This window comes from Idiotropiscis lumnitzeri, chromosome 18, assembly GCF_059441095.1.
Source record: "Idiotropiscis lumnitzeri isolate Australia: NSW breed Sydney's pygmy pipehorse chromosome 18, RoL_Ilum_1.0, whole genome shotgun sequence".
Taxonomy (NCBI): Eukaryota; Metazoa; Chordata; class Actinopteri; order Syngnathiformes; family Syngnathidae; genus Idiotropiscis; species Idiotropiscis lumnitzeri.
The window spans coordinates 10,608,967-10,630,786 of NC_142408.1; the positions used below are offsets into that span (position 1 = coordinate 10,608,967).

The 21,820-nt window shown below is 39.7% G+C and overlaps 1 protein-coding gene across 3 annotated transcripts in view; it reads left to right on the top strand.

The window, feature by feature from the left end:
* The window catches only part of LOC148319468 (transmembrane protein 132C-like), a 127,305-nt gene that overhangs the window by 94,080 nt on the left and 11,405 nt on the right, over window positions 1-21,820 (top strand). For all 3 annotated transcript variants that reach the window (XM_088281652.1, XM_088281654.1, XM_088281653.1), the window contains one exon: window positions 11,470-11,659. In XM_088281652.1, the coding sequence (XP_088137778.1) occupies window positions 11,470-11,659 (190 nt within the window). The remainder of the gene's footprint in view (window positions 1-11,469; window positions 11,660-21,820) is intronic.

Below are 21,820 nucleotides of genomic sequence, written 5' to 3' on the forward strand. Positions count from 1 at the left end.
TACTATTTTAGTGAGTGTGCATGAAGTCTATCACCAAGGTTGAAATAGCCCAATCTCGATTCAAATGTTCCAAGGCAGGATTTTATTGAAAGAACTGCTGATGCGCTTTCAAGAGTAAAAGAAAAAAAAAAAACATGAAGATGCACTGTTATTGAGACTATGGGATATATTTGCTAATCTAATTCTACACGGCAAGATGATAGATTTGTGAGAGACGCAAAGTGGGGCCGCAGCAGACAAGACCTGACAGTGTGCACATCATGGGATTAATAACACAAGGCAGCAAGTGTTGGGCAACTGCAGTGAGGACATGCTAATCTAATCCTTTGTCATCTATATGTATGAAAAAAGTGACATTTGTGGTGGGGAGTTAACGCTCCAAGGGGGGAGATTAGCCAGTTACACTGTTTAATCTTATTGTCCGGGATAAGCGGATGAGCGCCTCTCGAGAATTTGACTAACACTCTGACGGCTCACAGGAATCAATAAAGGGGAATAAGCGCTGTTTATACAGTGATTGATTGTGTTACAAGCTATTGTAATCACTTTCCTTAGCGTGACTCGTAGTGGCCAACGTTGAAAAGGCTTTGGTGGCTCAGGGCGGCTCAAAATACGCTTTGTTAAAAGCGGTTTTTTTTTCCTTGAATGACAAGGGGATTAAGGGTATGCACTGTGGCACACAAACGACCAAAGGAATAGTTCCATTTTTTGGGGGGGGGAGTTTTTTCAGCAGTGAGTGCATACAAGTATCTGCAGTGTGCAGCGTCTCTACATTTTTTTATAAGCACGTTCTCATCAGAAGTGAACAAGCACGCTTCACTAATGTGACCTTATATATTTTCGTGATTTTTAATGTTTTCAGCCGGTTTCCATTTTCAAAATGTTTGCAGCAGTCCAGTAATTGACCAGATAGATTACTCTGGAGCAAAAGAGCCATCCATATTATATTGCTTTTAGCTCAAAGCCATTTTCTGGATATATTTAGTTAAAGCCACTTTTGATGCCAATCCAACCGCTGCTCTTTTCATAATTACCCCAAAATGTAGCAAGATGATTTAAATTTCATATTTAACTTGATATGCAGCACTGTGGGACAAACAGAGAACGTTCGGCTGTCCCCATATCATCTGGAGCCAGAGTACTCTTCAAATGAGGAAATAAGTGAGAGCGAAACAGGCGGCCGCAGCTCTTTGCTTTTAAATGTAATCACCAACCAGTCGTGGTGCCTTTGCTGCTCATGCACTGCTCCGCTGAATGAAGAAGAATCATTTTATCGCAAAGAGCTCTATTTTTTTTGTCAATACGGTTGAAGGTTAGTGGTAATTACGAATATTGACTCTACTCTTTTACTTTTTGTCTGATGCTCGTTGCCTTGTTAGACTTGGCAAGTGATTCGTCATTATCGCGTTTGTTGTCTATTGATGGCACATCTCCAATTATGCCGTTTTTCCAGTGTTGCAGGTGACATGTTTTTATATCACTGGACAGTTTTAGTGTGGTGTGTTTTCGCACGGAGACAGGGTAGACCCGGTGTTGGTAATTTTGCAGCGGAGCAAAGGCCGGCAGACCTTTTCGTGAGGGAGGGGATGCGCCACTGTGGGTGTGGTCACAGCGACTTCTTTGATTCCCTTTAAAAGTCTCCAAATGGCAGAAGCACATTTACACTTGGAGTGAGACTCGACCCCACCCTCTATCGTTCGTCTGCGCCCCCCCACTCCACCTCCTCTTAACTTCAAACACTTTAGAAACAAAACTATGAAATTACTTTGGAGAGACTTGAACATTAACAGCTGCCACTTGTATATGGGGGGGGGGGGACCTTGTTCCCTAGAGTAGTACCACAAGTATACAGTCATTTGCTCAAGTAGGGCCCATCCCAATTTCTCACCTGGAGTGTCATACACAAATTAAGCCCTCTTTTTTTCACCCACCGGTAAAATAAAAATAAACCAGTAAATTCCCCTTTCTACATGAACGTTGCTTCCAACACGTTTCACTCACTTTAAAATGGTTTGATTTGTCCTGGTGCCGATGTGACATCACTTTTGTTTTGATTGTTTCCAATGGAAGGAAAATTTGCTATTTAAGCCACGATTGGCTGTTTGTGCACAGTGGTGCAAAGAGTAAAGTGGACTTTTGATTGGTTGCTACATGGAGCCACATCTGTGTCATGCAGGCCCAAATTCATTCATTTCACACACCGTTTGAGAGGGGTATTGTAAAAAATATGGCAACAACAATGACAGGAAACAAGAAGGCTGGATGCATTAGGAAGGTGGAGGCAAGAGAAATGCTAAAAGAATCCTCTAGCTCTGCTTGCCATTATTTTCTCATTTGTGGCTCCCCTTGCTAATTAATTGCTAATAATCCTTCATACTGACAATTTCCTTACTCGTCCAACGTCGCACTTTGCACTCCCTGTCTGTCTTTTCATCACTCTTGTCCTTCCTATCTTACCCTCCTCCTCTTTTTACTTGCTTGAACAAGTCTTTTGACAAACTAAGCAGCGGGGACTCGGTTGAAAAGGGAAGAAATCACCAAAGTAATAAAGTGAAAATAAGGGAAGCATAAAGGAAAACAAGGTCTTATATTCGTGCACTAAGTGCCAAACTGAATTGACAGCACAGTAGAGCTCACATTGTAATCAGTATACAGTATTGTAATGCCTTATGTCTTTGAAAAAATATGTATTTCAAACTTATTTGGGATTTAGCTTGCTTCTTTGAAGAGCTAGCAGTCAACAGCAAATCTTTCTTTGAACGTCGTATATATATATATATATATATCCCAATTTTTGTTTTAAACCATATCTGTTGAAAAAAATCATGGTTAAATTCAAAATTATACCACATTTGGATGTTTGTCTTTCAGAACATTTGAAAGACACCGCACACCATAAATCCAACTCGCCAAGTATTGTTACTCGACTCAGTCCGTATTGGAATCAGACTAGCTTTATTGACATTGCATGGCAAGGTGCAACGAAATGGAACAAACAAAACTCATTTGCGAAACATAGTAAAAACAGCCCACAGGAGGGGTCGCTTTTTACAGCACACCATTTTCTTGGATGAAAAGAAAAGACAACATGAGGGATGGGAGCGGGGGAAAAAACAGCCCCAGACTAAGCTCCTGTAGGGAGCACAATATAGATTTTTTTTTTGAAGAAAATAAGCGAAAAAAACTCGACAAACAGGCACACATGAACACACAACAAACAGTGACTCTGATCGTGGCACATGTACAAATTGAAGCACGTGCGGGTATCGGTGCATCCTTGAACCTCTTTCCGTTGCCGACCTCCTTTGACAGGGACACGACTGACGTGCATTGCTCTGATGGATCCTCTGGGAAATCTCCAACATTCATAATTTGGTTATTCTACTCTGTTCCATTTGCCTGTTGACATGGTTTCAATTTAATGAACTCCTAAATTATCACCCCATCGTATGTCAACATTTATGTTTGTCATGGCATGAAACAGACACCTCTGGAGGATAGAAATCCTTTTTCCGCACCTCAATACTCCAAAGGTCAGCGCGATTATTTGGAACAAACATCTTGTGCTTCATATCTGTGTACTTTTGTGAACCATTCAGGATAAAAAAAGAAGTCACACTTTTCGAGCAGGTTTAAATACATTACTCCCCGACAAAAGCCTACAATGGCATATAAAGGCCTGATTAAAAAGCTGAACTTTTGAGGTTCTAAATCAACCCAGGCCATATAATAGCAGTGTTAAGACTTGTTCTCACCGTTCTAATAGGGTTTAAGATCAGAATCACTAGCGGGAGGAGACAGATATTAGACCTGATGTGGTAAAACTCATTAGATGGGAGCCTCGATTCCAATGAGTTACGCACACGCACACACAGATACACACGAAACCACTCGCACAAGGTTTCTGCTCCACTAGATTGTAATTTATTAAACATTACATTATAATGACCCCCTTCTGCAGCGTGATCTAATTTCATCCTCACAAAGTGAGGTGAGTGACTGTTGAACTCCACGATTAGCGCGCAGCGACCTTGCTATCTGCGGCGTAACAAGAAGGCGATGATGAAGAGGCAAATCTCCGTTTGACCTGCTCCCAATGGAGCAGCGGGCACCACCTGAGCCCCGGACGACCATGTTGATTTGGTCAAGGGCGCAAGGGCCAATGAGTGAGGGGGTGGGGGGGAGAAAAAAAGAAAAGAAAAGCCTTTAACTTTTGTCTCCTGCATAATAAATGAGTAATTACCTACAATTTGGGATTTATGTGAGCAAAATTGCCACTGGAAAATGAATATCTGAGTAACTATGTGTCCGAGTCAAATTAAACAGACTTCATTTTGAAAAATCCAATATTTATTTACACAAATTCCAACCAAATATTCAAAGGGATATCTTGTCGATACAAAATTCATTCAAATGCGCGAAATACTCAAAATGTGCTACCTTTTTAATGCTCGCATTTCCTTTATACCTTCCTTCCTGTTTTGTGTCAATTCCAAATCTGCTTTCCAGTAATTTTAACGCATTTACCCTCACAAGTATGCAACTTCCTTTTTTTTCCACTGTTCTAACAGAAAAAAAGGCATTTCAATTGCTAGTAGATGTCATTCTCCACTCAGAAAAAAAAACAAAACAGTAAACTAACATTTCACTTAACCGAGTTTAACAATGAACATTAACATTTAAAAAAATGTTGTGCATTTAAGCAGGATTGGTTATGTTAACGGCCGATAGAAGGATGAAAATGTCTCCCATGTCTTACCATAAGAAAATGTCGGCTCATAATGATTATGGTTGCTGCTTGAAGTGGTATAGACCAGAAAATTGTTGCTTCATACTTGGACTGTTCTGTTTCACAGCGTTGTGAAGCAGATTGTTTGATCCCACAACTTTCATACATAGCCAGTGGAAGACGATGTAGTTGTCACTCGCCAATTACCTTGCATTTCTTGTTTAGCATGAACGATCTTAAAATATTGTTTTTCGCCACTCCAACATTTTACTTCAGATTTAACGATATCATTTAGATTTTTTTTTTTTCTGGAGTCACCTTATACATATCTTTCAAGCCCGGAGACGGAAAAAGGAATCATTTAGCCGTGTCTGTCCCAAGATGCTCAAAAATAAACAAGCACACCTACATTCTTAAAGGGCAAATCAACTCCTCCAAAAAATCTTTGCTGTACAAAAAAATATAATAAATAATAAATGGTGACGTATTCAGATTAAAATGACATTTTTGTCATATGAGTCAAGCAGCAAAATCCCCCTTTTTAGCCATCACAGGGGCGGCCATTTTGTCACTTCTGTTGACTGGAAATGTCATCCCATTTGCTCAGGTCACGACCAATCATGACTCACCTGTTTTCTGTAGCTGGGCCATGATTGGTCATTACCTGAGCCCTGAACGACTATGATGTCATTTTCAGTGGACAGAAGTGACAAAATTGTTTCTACCCCTGTTTGTATTTTTACTTTTGTATTTTACTCTGTACAGCGTCCTTGAGTGTCCCAAAAGTCGCTTCCAAATCAAATGTATTATTATCATTAGAATAGCCGCCCCCTGAGATGGATAAAAACGGATGGATTTCACTGCTTAATTCATATTCCACAAATACAATATTAATCAGAATGTCATGTTCCAACTAGTGCGCCTACATCGAACAAATTCTTGTAGGTTGACTTCCCTTTAAAAACACCTCCAAGGCAGAGGTAAAAAATGACTCGACGGTTAACGGCAACTGCGCCAGAAGCAAAGTTAGAGAAATCTTCCCGCTTTTTGATGGCCTCTACAGTGTCACAGCTGGGCAAAATGAAGTACAAGTAATTAAAACAGCTGCAATTGCAAATGACCCGCGTAATCACAGAAAGTCGTGCTCAGAAAGCAAGAGAGAACAGTCATTACATCCTGAACAAACAAGAAATGCACAGGAGACACTAAAGCCCGGTCGACGCTGTCACTGTGCAGATAAGGCTGGAAGACAATTAGCTTAAATCATCACGACCATCACAAACATCCATCATCCGTAGCGTTTGTTTTAGCACAACCGAACATTGCTTAAAGGTAACAAGAGGAATTCGCTTTCGTAGATAGCCCAGACAGGTTTAAGCCAGTTCAAAGGACCCGATTTGTCGATGCATATTAGTGCTGATCAGTTTTCTCTGTTAAAATGTTTTTGTTTTATAACGGTTACCACTTTCAAGCAGTTTTTTCCACTGCCCACAGAATCAACACCCCGTAGTTTACTAAAGATTCACATTTAACCAACCGCTTATTCATATCCACAGATGAAACTAGTTCCCAGGTGTTTTAGTCAAATGCCTCTGACATGCTTTGTAAAAATACTCCAAGGATCAAAAAGTACAGAAAACGTATCAATTATCCCCCCCCCCCCCCCCCAGCTGTACGTTGTGCAGTGTTGCTTTTGTGCTGGTTATCAGGAGCTATCGTGACACATATTTTCAAGAACAAATAACGTGATGGTGGATCCATAGGTCGAAGGAATGTCGGCAAGGGAGAAGCCAACGCGGATTTAGACGTATTTGTGGCATTTTGAGAGCTTTCGTGACCTAAGAAAACTTTTTTTCAGTTCTTCTACTGCAAACACCAAACTGTTGAATTGGTATTCTCGTTACCTGCATGTCCCCTCTTAACACCCAGCAAGTCTTTGAACCTTTCTTATCCGATTCTATTTGGCGCTTGAATGTCTCCACAATAAAATAAAGGTCTTCTGTAACTTTATAGCAATGCTGGATTATTTCAACTGATGCGTATTGACTTTTGCAGTTGCTTTTTTTTCACCCCCCTATGTTTACCTATGGTGAGCAGGAGGTATTTGTACCCTCGCCATGGTCGTCTACTTTGCTGCCATCTGTTTTAGCTGTTTTGCAACAGGCTTTTTTTTTTTTTTTTAATTTCCAAGAAATTCCAAAAGTAATAAATCAACCCGACAGGAGCTGAGGAAAACCCCAGGCTTACCATGTTGTCTAAAGCTATTTATTCCAACATTTAAAAACATTTTTTTGAACTGTCTTTGAAATATTTCAAACAATATATTTAATTGATAAAATAAGAATCCTCAGGTTTGTCCAAGATTATCTTGCAATCTGCACAGAAAGTAGTGTTGTTTGGAAGTAAACTTGTGTCAGGGGGGGAAAAAGAAACCTGAACAATGTTCAGTGAAAGTACGACTAGCTTGACAGATTTGTTCAATGGAAACATCAGTTATGTTGCAAAGGCGGCTGTCAAGTTTGAAAGGAAGCAGCTGTTGGTTGCTTGCATAATTCATGATGTCTACATGCAGGTTACATAATTAAACACATGCACTTCCTTGAAACACTTTTTTTTTTCCCCAGACAGATGTTCTTCTCACTTGATGTTTCTCTTTGACCTGCATATTCCCTGGGCACATTTCATGGCATGTATTTGGCCTGTCAATCAGAGAGTAACTCATCATATTGTAATATAAGCAATGATTCGTAAAGTTCAACAAACGCTTCATCAACATCATGACACACAGGTATTTGGAAATGTTCAATAAATCGTTGTCCTGATGTGTGCATTGAGGATAACAAATAAAAATCGATGCGGACCATTCTTCTTTCATGCTAACACATCAGTAATAGACCGAAAACTCAACTGGGCTCTGTGCGGGCTGATGATTCTTCGAGAGTTTGCAAGTGGACCAAATTCCTGAGTAGAAAAATCTTTGGATGAGAGAAATGGTAAATTAAAATATTTGCATTTATATGGCAACAGGAAGTGAAAGACGATAAATGTTAAAAGGCAATTATATGAAAACTCCCGCTGCTTATCACAAAACTGCAGCTCTGCATCACCTCCAGGCACTGTTTTGTGCAGTTTTGTAAAAAGACAACACAAATTGGTGACTTAAGTGGACTTCAGAATGCAGGCATAGAGTCATCAAATCATCAAAAATGAAGCAGATTTTTTTCGTCGGAAAGCATAAATGTCAACCTTTGATTGCGGTGCATTGGTAGTATGTGATAAGTCACATTATCAATATTTTTTTTTCCCGCATGTGTAGTGCATGTTCCACGAGAACGCACCCAAGAGTCAGTGAGGCAAATTGCCTCTTTGTAAGTTTACAATAGTTCCCAGGACCAATTTCATCAGAGACGGACGGATGAGTAATAGTAAGTTTGGAAACAAACCACTTGAAGTCTTCTGAGATTTTGTCCAAACAAGCAGCCCCCCCGCCCCAGACTTGCACGTTGATTCTCTCCTGTCGACTACATTCATGCCCTTTTGATGTATCATTGTTGCCAGTCTCACAAAATTATTGCTGCATGAAAGACAAAAAAAAAAAAAACCTGGGTCGCCGAGAGAGGCAGCAGACTTTTCTTTTTACTACCTTACTCACAGAGCCTGCAGATATCCACGAAGGTGTTAGGAGTGACGGAAAAAAAAAAAAAAAAACATTTCAATGTGTTTAACAGGCCTGTTGTTTGTCTCCCACACTTTCATCCTCCTCTTCTATGTCCGGCTCTTTATTTTTTTATTTTTATTTTGACAGCTTCAAATGTATCATACAGTAAATCTTTTTTTTTTTTCCTTTTGAAAGGCTTCTTTTACCTTGTTTGTGCTATGACACCGCGCTATCAGCCCCCCCCCCTCAAAAAAAGAAAAGAAACCAAAAACAGGATTTTGCACCTCACGAAAGCCACTATGATCCCCACAGCCGCCGACTCTTCACGATGCATTTTCTGCATGCTTCCTTCCCCTCGAGCATGAGGAGCGTCTGTCACTGTGACCGTATTTAATTCGATGGTGATTGTGCAAGGTTTTGTTTCCAGTGCCACTCAGAGGAAACGGGCTGACCTTCTTATAACCTGTGAGCTGCACATATTTGTCCTCCAAAAAGCATGCGTGGATAATGACCTGGGGTCAGCGATTGGGAGTACCGCCATCTATTGGGAGAAGCAGGACATTGCAGGTGGCTTGGAGATGATATAGAGGAGAGTGGAGAGAAAATACAGTTACAGGAAAGAAAAAAAACAACTTTCCAATTGCTTTGATTTCTATGTAGTGATCATAAAATGTGATCTGCTCTTCATCCAAGTCACAAGAATAGAAATGATGTCTGCCTATGCTAAAACCACAGAAAAATGAATATTTGTGTTTTAACTGAATGCAGCGTAAAAGCATCAATGTGCTGGATGGAAAAATAATACAAATCCCTTGGTTGAATACTTCTGTGCAAGCTAATAGGAGTTGAGCCAAACGAGAAATTAATGAATCTAACAAGATTTGTTTAAGCTTAACATAATTTAACTAATATATATAATATATAATGAGAAGTGCACCAAAATTCCACCTGACTGTGGAGCAGGTCTACTCTACAGCTACAAGAAACGTTTGATTGAAGTTATTGCTACCGTCGGAGGATGCTTAAGTAGGCAGTAAGGGTCGCATAATTTTCCCACCGAATACTGAAAACATGAAAATGATTATTGTTCATGTGGTAATAGTTTAAGAAAAAAAATCTTTCTATATTGACTGTAATAATCAGAGCACATTTCATGCCCACTTTATGCAGAAATGTGCACAATTTCAAAGTCTACACTTTGATTAAAATGATTACAAAAAAAAAAAAAGTGAGAAGATTGATTGAGTCGGCAGGTGAACGGCGAGTTCAGACCTTCACTTGAACCAATCACAAATGCCAGGCAGGACTGGCTGTTCCACTGAATTGATTGATCTTTAATTGCACATATTGAGCATAAAGCACATAATCAGTGCAGCTATTAGCCATCTTGTCAGCTGTCCCAATGCCGCTCTCGCTCAAGCCTAAGAATGCAACTTGGTTTTGCTGAAATTAATATTCTGCCTGTAGCAAAAAAAAAAAAAAATGCTCTCGTTTGTTGCGTTGTCGTCAATATCACACCAACCGAGTCCTAGACATTATCGACACTCAAGAGTATCAATAATGACACACGACCAAGACTGTTTTTATTTATCTACATATCTATATATGAAAAGGTTGATAGAAAAAAATGTATATAAATATTATTTAGAGGTGTTAATTTTTTCCAAATATACTTTATCATCACCTCAATTTCTCCAGAAGAACGCATCATATGATATTCCAAATTTTTTCTGCATTGTACTCAGGTTAAAGTGGTCATTCCAACCAGACTCAGCATTTTGATAGACTGCCATCTTGGGGAAATTTTGTCACATTGTGCCTGTATAGTTTTGTTGTATGTGCTTAAACCACGAGCTGCTGGAGAAACATGAATCTCTGTGAGCAACTTTTATGTAGTTGTTTCGTTTTTTTTGGGGGGGCAGCATTTATTGCAAATCAACATGGGAATGTAAAGTAGGCTTTAAGCTTTGACTGTTAATGGCACCCGATGGCCACCTGTTTTTGTATTCATGAATTTGTTTCCATTTGTATTTATTCCGAGAATTGTATATTTTTTATCACTGGCAGTCTCTCCTTGGGAGGCTCCGAACATTTTATTTTTTGAACTGATTAGCTTCAACGTTACGACTGCGTTTAAAGTCGACTCGTCGTTAATCTCGTGATTTTGGCATCTCATCTTCCAACGGGCCAATTTACAGACGACTTTCGACTCATCCATTTGGTGCCATTGCCAGACTATCGTGTGACAATAAGCTTCTCAAGTCAATTAGTGTAATGGTAAATTGTATTTTTAATCATTTTTTTTTTATATTTTCTATGCCTATCTGTCGAAATATGTCTTTACGTGGCCCGTGGCACAAAAAAAATTGTTGGGGACTGTAATATTGTCCTGAAAAATTATCAATGATGTCATCAATGAGTCGACTTTTTTTTACCACATTCTAGTCGTTCAAGCCCCGAACTCAATTACTGTGGTTGACATGAAGTCATTTTACCACGCAGAATAAAAATTTGTGGCTGCAGAAATACGTGACCGTGTGCCTGCTTCAGTCCTGTCAACAAACTGCTATTAATTTTGAGAAATTTGCCAACCACTGCTATGATATTTTCTCTTATTTACACTTTTGTGGTCACGACCTGTGCTGTTGTTTTTTACTTTGGAGGGCGATGTGACTCATTAGTGCCAAGGTCCCATCTATTTTCTCTCAAAATTCACATTCAAACCAATTATTTTTGTCCTTCGTCATTCCGGATGTCTCTCTTCTGTGTTCTCCTCAATTTCCCTTGTTTCATTTATTCTGCAAACCTCCTTTTCTTATCTTTCCATGTCGCGTTGCACTTAATCCCTGATCATATTTTTGCTCCACTCTTCACCTCATCCATTCCCATGTTATTTCCTCTCCCCATTTTGTCTCTCACCTTATTTCTACCTCATTATGCTTTTTCACTTTTGCCTTTGCATTTCCATGTCATCTTCCATTTTCACAGGCATTTTCACTCATTGTTCGCGCCCCCCCCCCCCCTTTGTTGAAATTTAAATCCACTACTGACTCATATCTTTTTCCTTCTTGCTTATTTCCAGAGAGGAATCAGTGGGTTACCTGCGAGTCTTGCAGGTGGATCTGGAGGTGAACGGGCTGATGGCGCCTGACGGCGGTAGAGAGGTGACTTGGCAGGTGGAATATCCGCTCACCCGCACCCAGACGAGTGATGTGCAGACAATCATCCGCCTGGCACCACAGGACCTAGGTGGCATCGTACCACTAGCAATGGTAAGCAGCGGGCGGCTGAGCCTTCAAATTCCATAAACGTGTTTCGATGCAGATAATCTTATGGCTACATCCTAATCTAACAGAATCCTGTGTGTGTGTGTGTGTGTAAATCTGTCTCCCCGGTCACCATCCGGCACGCTAAAACAAATCGTCTAGTTGGCATGCAAATGCCCTCGCTGAGTTCTGAACAGTGAGACAAAGCACAGGAGAAAGAGGAGGTCAGGTTGAGCATGCGTTGACCAAATTGTTGATAAATTCTTTGACTCGAGCCGTCAACATCATCTCCACGTCGGTATCCAAGATGTGAAGTGTAATGTTATACAATACAATGCAGCTTTATTTATGGAGCGCATTTCACAACAGCTGGAATTAAAATAAATCACTTAAAATACAAAAAAACATAAAGTGGCAATAATTCAACAGCAAAGACGGTGACAATCATAAATTAAAACACAGATTAAAGGTACACACACATATACATTAGACACCATAAAAACAGCAGAACAGCGACAGTATCATGTTGGGTCAACAGCCAAAGAATAAAAATGTCTTCAAACGAGTTTTAAAAGTGGACAGAGAGGGGGCTTCCCTAATTTTTTATGGAAAGTCATTCAAGAGGGAAGGACCGGCAACAGAAAAGCCAGTGAAGCAAGGCCAAAATTGGCGTTATGTGCTCCGTCTTCCGAGCTTCAGTTAAAAGATGAGGGCGTTTGAGGGAGGACTGGCTGACTCCAAAGTAAAGTGCAATTACAATCATCTAGCCAAGATGTAAAGAAGGCATGGGTTGATTTTTTTTTTTTCTAAATGCTGCTAAGAAAGAAAGGGCTTCACCTTAGCCAGCTGTCCAATTTAAAACCCAAGTTTGAGATCGTTGGTTTTAGATCAGACACCAAAGGGCCAGGTCAACAGGGAACAATGTAAAAGGGCCGCTGGGACCAAACACCATAACTACTATTTTCTCTTCGTTAAATTGAAGACATTCAATGACATACAGGCTTTGATTCCCTCTAGACAGAACAAGTGGTCTTGAAAAGAAAATGCATTTTTTGCTCAGCGAAACCTAGATCTAGCGTCATCCACTCAGCAGTGGAACGGAAATTAGATATTTTTGTAGGATGGAACCGCAGGGCAGCAAATATAATGAAAACTGCAAGAGCCCCGAAATACAACCCTGTGGAACACCATATGACAGAGGGACAGAATGGGACTCAGTGCATCCTCGGCGAACACAAAAGGTCCTGCCAGCCAAACATCCTCTAAACCACTTTGGAGCGCTACCACTAATGCCCATCTGGTGCTGTAAACGAGCCAGAAGAATACTGTGGGCCACCGTATTGGACCAACAAAACAAGACACACATTGTCTCCAGTGTCAGTTGCCAGGAGGATATCATTAAAACCTTGTAGCAGGGCTGACTGTGCGCTGTGCATCGTCTTGAAATAGTTGAAACTCTGTGGATGACACATTGCAGTTTGAAGCCAAATTGTTAAACCTGTTCTTCCACTTCAGTGGTCATAACTTTCTTCTCTTATATATCTTCATACTGTACATAAAGAGACGCTGCTTTCTCAAGGCAAGTTGAATTTTTGGAATCGTACTGAAAAATCGATTCGGCCAATGAATGCTCTCGGAGAGACACCAGCAAAATCGGTTCCCGAAACAAGCGTTATCAGGACTTTCTCCCGATTAGTGATGCTACCGGATGCTTACCCTTCCCCTCTTCCCTTCCTCTGGTGACCATGGCCTGAAGGCTGTCTCCACAGCAACGAGACGTCATGCTTACCAGCTGGGGCACCGACGTACTCGTACATCCACAATAACACAACCGTACTTCACCGTCTTCTGCTGGCTTCCACATTGTCCTCCCTGTGATAGCCCAGATGCGCTACTCAACACGGCGTTTGGTTAGGTTGCCTTTACATGTCTCAGAGTTCTGTTGTAATGTCTTATTAATATGTTGTGTGTGCTTGAGGGTTTTTCTAAGGTCATATAAAGCCCACCCATTCAAGTGGTATCAAGTCTTGTTTTTTCTCCTGCGTCCTTCCTTGCAGTTTCTTTTCTCAATCTAAGTACTCGGGGTGGCATAGTTGCGAATGGACGGGCTTTCCCGTTCTGTCTTCCCCCTGTTGGTCACTGTTTTTCATATTTCATGGATGGCCTGTGCCTGTTGAATCAATTTCACTGCTCTCTACTTCAGTGCAGTGCGATGGCAAAAATCTATCGAGTCCATGTGTTCCATATTACCTTTTGTTACCAAGATTGCGAAAAAACGATGGATCACTATATAACTTTCTGAAGGACTGGGATACTCGCTTCCCCCCGGTTAATTATTTTATGACAATCCAGATATAAGCGGTTTCAAAGTTATAAACTGCGGGCAATGCCGCGGCGGCCAAAGGATATGTCATTACAATACACAAGAAGACAATGTTTTTCATTTGGTTATTTTTGGTTTGATTTATGTTCTGGTGTTGTTTTTCATTAAATGAGTAAAATTACAGTATGACGGAACTATGTTCTGAATACTTCTTGGCTTGCCCCTCAATTGGATGCGGCAGTGTTATACTCTTCCATACTTCAATCAATTTTCTCACTGCCCTCCGTCTCCTCTCCTTTTCAACAAGCACATGCAGAGAAGTAAATACAGGAGACCCTCGTGCTTGATTGTAGCATCCCGAGATTCTCCTTTCAAGTTAAAAACCGCTCATCCAAAACCAAGGCAATACGAGTAATGTGCAGTGGAAAAGCAGCATTAACGGTCCCCTTGGTTTTCGACAGATGAAAATGCACCTCAAGGCCTGGAGGGTGGACTGTTTTTTTTTCATGAATAATTTCCGCATAAGAAAGACATGTTTCCCGTAGTTTCTCGCTATTATAGTTCATATTTCCGTTACCTGCCTCATGCCACGAAACGACAACAGTGAGGGTGACGCGGCACCAATCAAGTGGACAGCGGGAGACGAGGCAAAGGCGTTTTAGTAACGAACTTAAAAGGCGGAACATGCAGGGAACACGCCAAGTGAGAGTGAGCTACTTTCATCACGTCCTCCTATGAATTTTAGATCTCGGTCTTGCTGTGCTGTGCTCTCTTATTAGGAGAGACATCCAGTGTGGCCTCTATAGCTCTTTACTATATACATTCCGAATGTTATTATTAGGATGGTGTTCGTGGCTTGGAAAATCGCCCCGTTTCAAATTCAATCTGCGAGCTGGCTGTTAATATAATCCAAGCCATTAGCAAGAAACCCAACATTTGCTTTTTTTTTTTTTTTTTTGTCATGGCTTGTTTTGTGAGCCTTTATCTCGAATAATTAGGGTTTGACCAAATGTTATCCGCTCAAGATTGATGCCATCACGGTGATAGACTGAAGCATAATTATCAGGCGACCGTGTCCCTTGCAAACCAGAGAACCAGATTAGCCCAAAGGGGCACACTCCACATGTCTGTAATTTACGCATTTGCATGTTGATATTCTGTGAGTTTTCCCATCACATAGACGCGTCTTGTTTTTTTTTTTAAAAGACGTCAAAGCATAAATGTCTGAGCGGCAAGATTAGCCGCTTGCATGTTATTGCCCTCGAGTCAGCATTCAGCGACCTCTGCGTGGCTGCAGCGCAACTTATAGCTTAATTAAATCCTCTTGTGCTTACACAGGACTTTATTTTACCTCTCTATCTTTTGCCTGTTATTTTGGAAACGTTAATTCTCACTTTTCTCGGGGCGGAGGCAGCTTCATGCGCACTAAGCTTGTTTCTCGTCTGCGCTCTTGATAATCCTGAACAGCAAGGTCTTGAGAGGGATAGATGAAGACAAAGAGAGCAAACGAGGACAGTTGTGAGCTTCATCTTTCTCTCACAGTTCACTTGAGAGCCGGCCGGGTTATGGGAGTTAAGACACGTCTGCCACAATATTAGCGTAGCTTCTTGAGATTGTTTCATCAGCCTAAGGCTTTTGTGTGTCTAATGTAAAATAGAAGGTACGTTTAGCATTAAAAGCCCTAATGCAGAGGAAGTAACCATTTAAGTGTTCCTGCTGGTGACGTTATATGTCCATACAAATTAAAATGACTTCAGAAGCTAAAAGTTTTTGGGTGGCTACAAATGTAGAAAGCCTTTAATGCACCTTAATGATGTATAATATCACTAGACATGGACATGATTTAGTAATGAGTGGCAATGCAATAGCTGCATAAAAAAAACTATTTTATTTTTCTGAGATTAAAAAAATATATTTATATATATATATATAATATATATATATATATAATAATATATGCAACATTTTTATAATTGATACCTTCGGTGCACACACCTCTCGAAAAGTATATGAGAATGAAATGAAATCAAAGTATGAGAATTTAATATCCAAATACGAACATTTAAGTATTCCTTTCAACGTATTTAAGACAGGATCCTGGATTTTTCCTGGCTCCAAATGAGGCGGTCGTCAATCTGCATCATCTGCACAAACGTGTGCATATGCGGCAACCGAATCAAACAAGCAAAGAAACAAACTTAACCATTGGAAAATCCATAAATTCAAACGCATCTCTCGTTCTCTATGAATGGTTTTAAAAGCTTTGATAATTGCAGCTGAAAATGGCATCGTGCAACATTGTTGAACTAACAATTTTCACCATGTCAGCACTTTAGAAATGCAGGCCCCCTAAAATTTGACAGAGGTGCCACCTCCAAATCTTATATACGGGAAAAACCTTACCTGTACTGTATACTTATTAAAACCATAAGAAATACCCCCCTCCCCCCAAGAAAAAAAAATCATCAAGCATTTGTGAAACTGACAGAATGTTGAAAACTAACCGTGATTGCACAGACTTGTGTTATAGCAAACATTAATAAGCACGTGTGTTGGACAGATAGATCAAGGACGATCACATCAATTTATAACGGACATTATGAAAGCTGCAACACCTCAAAACAACTTTTGGTGGCATCAACAACAGCACTCAGAGGACAGAAGTGAGGGTATCACATTTGTTTTTTCATTTATTTATATTTTGTGTGTGTGTTGGTGGGAATCAATGAAAATACAGGGAGCCATGAACCAAAAAGTCAACAGAAATATTTGTTCTAATTTAGATGCTACTGTACATCATGCCGGAAGGTAATGACCCAAAATACACTGCCAAAAAAAATAAATAGGTTCATCGGGGGCTAGAAGTGATTGGATAGGTCAATTCACAGACTTAAACCCAATTGAGCATGTTCTTTTTTTGTTTTTTGTTTTTTTGTGCTGTCAAGCGATTACATTTTTTATTCACAAAAAAAAAATCCGTAATTAACTGCAATTAATAACATTTTTTTCGACTCATATTTTTTGTGAAGCTTTTGATAGGCATTTACTTGAAAAATATATTGTAATTCATTTAAAATCACCAAATATGAAGTGTATTTTGAATCACTGTCTGTCCTAATAGTTATCTTTGATCCTTGAATATGATCTAAACGGAGTGATCAGATTTATTGTCATTTTTTTTTTTTTTAGAAACGATTCTAAAAACGTATACAGTACATTTAGTTGTAAGCTTCACACTCCAGCAGTGTTGCTTTGCAAGGCCCAGTGGTAACTTGAGCAGGGTGTTTTGTTCTGATATGATGTGCTCAATATGGTACAGTGTTTGAAATTAATTTTTGAAGTAAATCAAACTGAGTTAACTGAGTTAAAATATTTAATTGCGTTAATTAAAAAAAAAAAATTCATCTTGAGTGAAGCTTGAATTTTGACAACCCTAGTTTTTTTCATGCTCAAAATGGGTCTGAGCAGTCTCCCATAAAGAAATCACCTGAAAAAGGCTCTGTTGGAAACCTGAAAAAACAGCACAAAAGAAAATGTAAAAGGTTCGAACATTTTTACAAGCAAAGGATTTACCACTAAATATGAAATTCCTAACTGAACAAACATATGACTTAACTATCTTTTCTGTTCAATTAACTTACTAATTTTAATTCATCGAAGTTTTGCAAATGACATTCAAGGAGATGCTGATTCGACATTGCACAGGTGTGCCTTCGGCTGCCCTCGATATAAGGTCACTCTAAAGTGTGCCGGATTATCACACAGCCCTGTGCAACAAATGCCGCAAGTTCTGAAAGCGGCTGCAATTGGCATGCTGACCCCAAGAATTTCCACCAGAGCTGTGCAATAATCATGCTGTCTAATCAGCTAGTTGAGATACCGTTGCGTTAGATGGATTCTCTCTGCAAAGGAGAAGTGCTCACTAACACGGATTTAGGTTGAGAAATAGACCTTTTGTGTACAAAAAAAAAAGTAGTCATCAACTCACGAAAAATGGGAGCAAAAACAAAACTGTTGCATTTTTATTGATTACGAATAATTGTAATAAAAAATCAGCGAAACGTACGTATTTACATGAAAATAAACCGCAGTTAAATGAATCGCTGGCGCTTTCTATTCATCACCAAAAGAGAAGTTTGCTTCTCTTTCTGAGAAACAATATTTTGGCCTCGCCGCTTCTGAGCAATTATAACCACGATGCTCATTTTCTCCAATATATTCCTATGTGACATCTCTCACATCTTGACAGCATGAATGCTCGCGTGAAGCGAACGGCTGCTGTTGCAGGGAGAGACTTGCACACGATAATTCACGCTCCGGCCCCACGATCCATTTTTTTTCCCATCAAGGCCACAGATGCAGCCTCTGTAAACGTCAGTCAGACTTTAATTTGGAGTTAATCCTGTCCGGCCTGTAATTTGTAGTTATGTTTGCTTATTTTTGCAGGCTGGCTTTGCTTAGCGCTTTCTCCCCTCGCCTTGTCCGTGTAAATTCACCGTGATTTATTGAACCAGGGGCAAATTGCACTGTGGTGCACTCTGAATGGAGACAGGTTTTATGAGGAGCCTCTTATTTATCTTTGCTAACCTCTGCAGTTCCCTCCTTTGTTGAGCAATTATCATTAAAAAAAAAGAAAAAAAACGGAAAAAAAAAAACAAGAGGACTAAATTGATCAACACCTCATAGAGATGTATTACTTAGAAATTAAGTATTGCTGAATGGTACTACTTGGTTGAGGTGAAGCTGACAAAGTGTGTATCAAAAACTGCAGGTAATAAATTACCAAACAATAAACCACTCAGCGACGAAAAAAAAAAAACAATCACCTCTTCCTTGTTATCAGTACAGTTAAAATGGTCGAAATGTTTAATCTTTCTAAATGCAACCAAAGCTCACAGAATACAAGAACTAGGCCAACAGGTTGTGTCATGAATCAATATCTAATTAATGAGCCTGGAATAAATCACTTTGGCTCCTGATTTAATTTTAGTAATCAATAGAGGTGTTTCATACTTCTGGTCATGGCAGGGTGCCCCTGAACTGCTTTTAAGTTTTTTTGTGTGTGTATGCTTTGCCATCTCACTTTGCTTTTTTTTTTTTTCTTTCTCTTTTTTTTGGGGGGGCTTATTCATTTCGCAAAAGAAACGCGCCTCTGAACAAACATGAATACAACATATCGCCAAAGGGATTTAATTGCAGAAGTGTGCCACAAAAGATTGCACGTGAGTTAATTGCTTAGCTTCTTGTATTTAAAGCCCTGTGAAACACGGTAATAAATTATTGCAATTCCGCTGGATGCAACTCACACATCCGTCCTTACTCGTCTATAAAGGGACTTTGTGTTTTGAGTGCGCTGAGCAGCTGACCATTACTATAAAGAGCGGGAAAACACCAGTGGTTCTCAAGCATTTTACATCCTCCAAAAAATGTTTTGGTGGTACCACTATTGTGACATACATAACACAGTGTGAAGTGTTAAGTGTTCATGAAAAGCAATTTTTAATATTATTGTCAGCCACTGGAACATTATGCACAAATTAAACATTAAGACTGAGGTTAAATATAGGAAATTAAATCTGTACTTTAATAATTATGCATTCATTCAGTCATTCAACTGAAATATATTGCATTGACAATTTAAGTAAAAATCAAATGAAAGTGATTATTTGTTTTTTTTTTAAACAGTTCCAAATTATTAAATACAAATGTATAAACATGTGAAAGTCAAATACAAATAAATTATTTTTACATTATATTTTAATTTTTATAAAGAGAAAACTCTGACTTTATGTACGTTCAAGTGATTCATTAGCGCACCACAAGAGGGAGCCCACGTTCCACTTGTGAGGTAAAGTATGGCTACCATAAAATCCGTGCTGGTAGATTATTGGTTGAGTATGACATCATCACTAAATTAGTTAAGTAAGATCTCTAGTAGTGTTTAGATTTCTGCAAATAACAAAAACAAACACTCATGCTAACGTTAGCTTAGCCTATCCACTCGTGCCCCAAACGTACCTTAGTAAGGTAAAGAGTTGAAAATGGCTTTTAACTTGAGATATCAGAACTCCGTATTTCCTCGTCATAATAAAGACAGTCATCATTTGTTGTGGGAAGACAAGAACCTGAAATGAGACTGGTGGCACTAAGTACACCACAGGTGTGGCAAAACAGGCAGGTACATTGTTTTTTGTCTTCAGCTGGCAAGTTGGGGGGAAACAGTGTCACTAAGTGCAGGGACAAGACACAAACACAATACGATGATGGCCTGAAACTACATTTTCTGACTCAGCAGTCCTTAGCGTTGCACCGCTGCACTGAGATTACATTCTGCAAACACCCATCTTCCCTGCTGTGGCATCAAATTTAATCTCAGGTTTGATTCATACTAGTGCCCTCGCTTTCATATTTCTGCGCAAAGCGGCTGAGGGTTGTCGTTCTGTTTGTGCCCGGCAAATAGTGGACTGTGGAGGTGCAGGAGGAAATGGACTTTTTATTGATCATTGATATGAATTGAATAGATGAGAACCACTTCGTCCAGCAGGCAATAAATACTTCATTGCTCGCTGACATTTTGAGATGCGGTTCGTACAGTCTTCTCAAAGCAACCTGCTGCTTCGGTTCAAGCGATCACAGCAGCACAAAGTCAAATATGCGATGACTTCAGAAACGTTCAATCAGTGCTTTCATAATGGAGCTTCTTACGTGACAAGACTAGCGCCTGGCTACTCTCTTAATTAACCAGCTCCATGAAGAAAATGCGAGCACCAGCACATTGTAAAGGGCTGAGATTGCCCTTTTGTATGGTTAGCAATGTATCTTTTCAAAAACCTTTTTTTTTCTAAAGGTTGGATTGTGTGGAAACTCATGGCGGGAGAGTGTGATGTCATAGAAAGGCAAATGTTGTTGTGCTATCACCTCGGACACTACATTAGCAAAGCAACAGAGCTACACTGATATCCAGCGCATAAAAATAACAATAGAAAGGATAATGGCCTTATATGTACGGATGTTTTTCTATCAAACTATAAAATATAGTACCAAGAGAAAGTATTTGCCTCTTCTAAAATGTTTCTTTACGGATTGTCCCTACTTTAAACTTTAAGGTCATCAAACAAATGTTAAGATCCAACAAACATAACCGATGTAAACATAAAGCAGTGCTTCTCAACTATTTTCTGTTAGACCCCCCTCAGCTGATGAGCAACTGTGACGTCATTTTCAGTCGACAGAAAGTGACAAAATGGCCGCCCCTTGAGCTAGCTAAAAACACTTTGCTGCTTCATTCGTATTTTGCAAACGCAATATTCACGTCATTTTGTCGTACAGCTCGACTACATGCTGTAACTATTCTATATTTATGTTGTTCATAAAAAATCATTTGTTTATGCGATACAATAATTTAATTTGACACTAGTGCATTAAATAGTCGTACAATTACCGTTAATTTCCTACAGCAGTCTCACAGTGACTTGTCTCTAAGTTGCACCACCGCAGCTTGTCAGTCACACATCCTTTATCTACTAACAATACGACCCCTACACTCCCAATCATTGAACGCCACTTGCACGGAGGCATTATGGCGTTTTATCAGGTCCAGTGTCCCATTCTCCTCTGTGTACGATTGTGAGGTCGTTACGATAAGGTGCTGGCTGAGGAGGAAGACATGCTTCTTGTTGTCTTTGTTCGAGGGGTCCTGCGGTTCATATTTGGCTTGCATTATGGATGATCCGTGTGTGTTTTTGTTGGTTAATAATAGAGCAATTTGGCAAGATGGGTGTTTATCATCGGTCGAGTACAATCAGACTGCAAATAAGATGCGCGGTTCTGCTCCTCAGAACCAC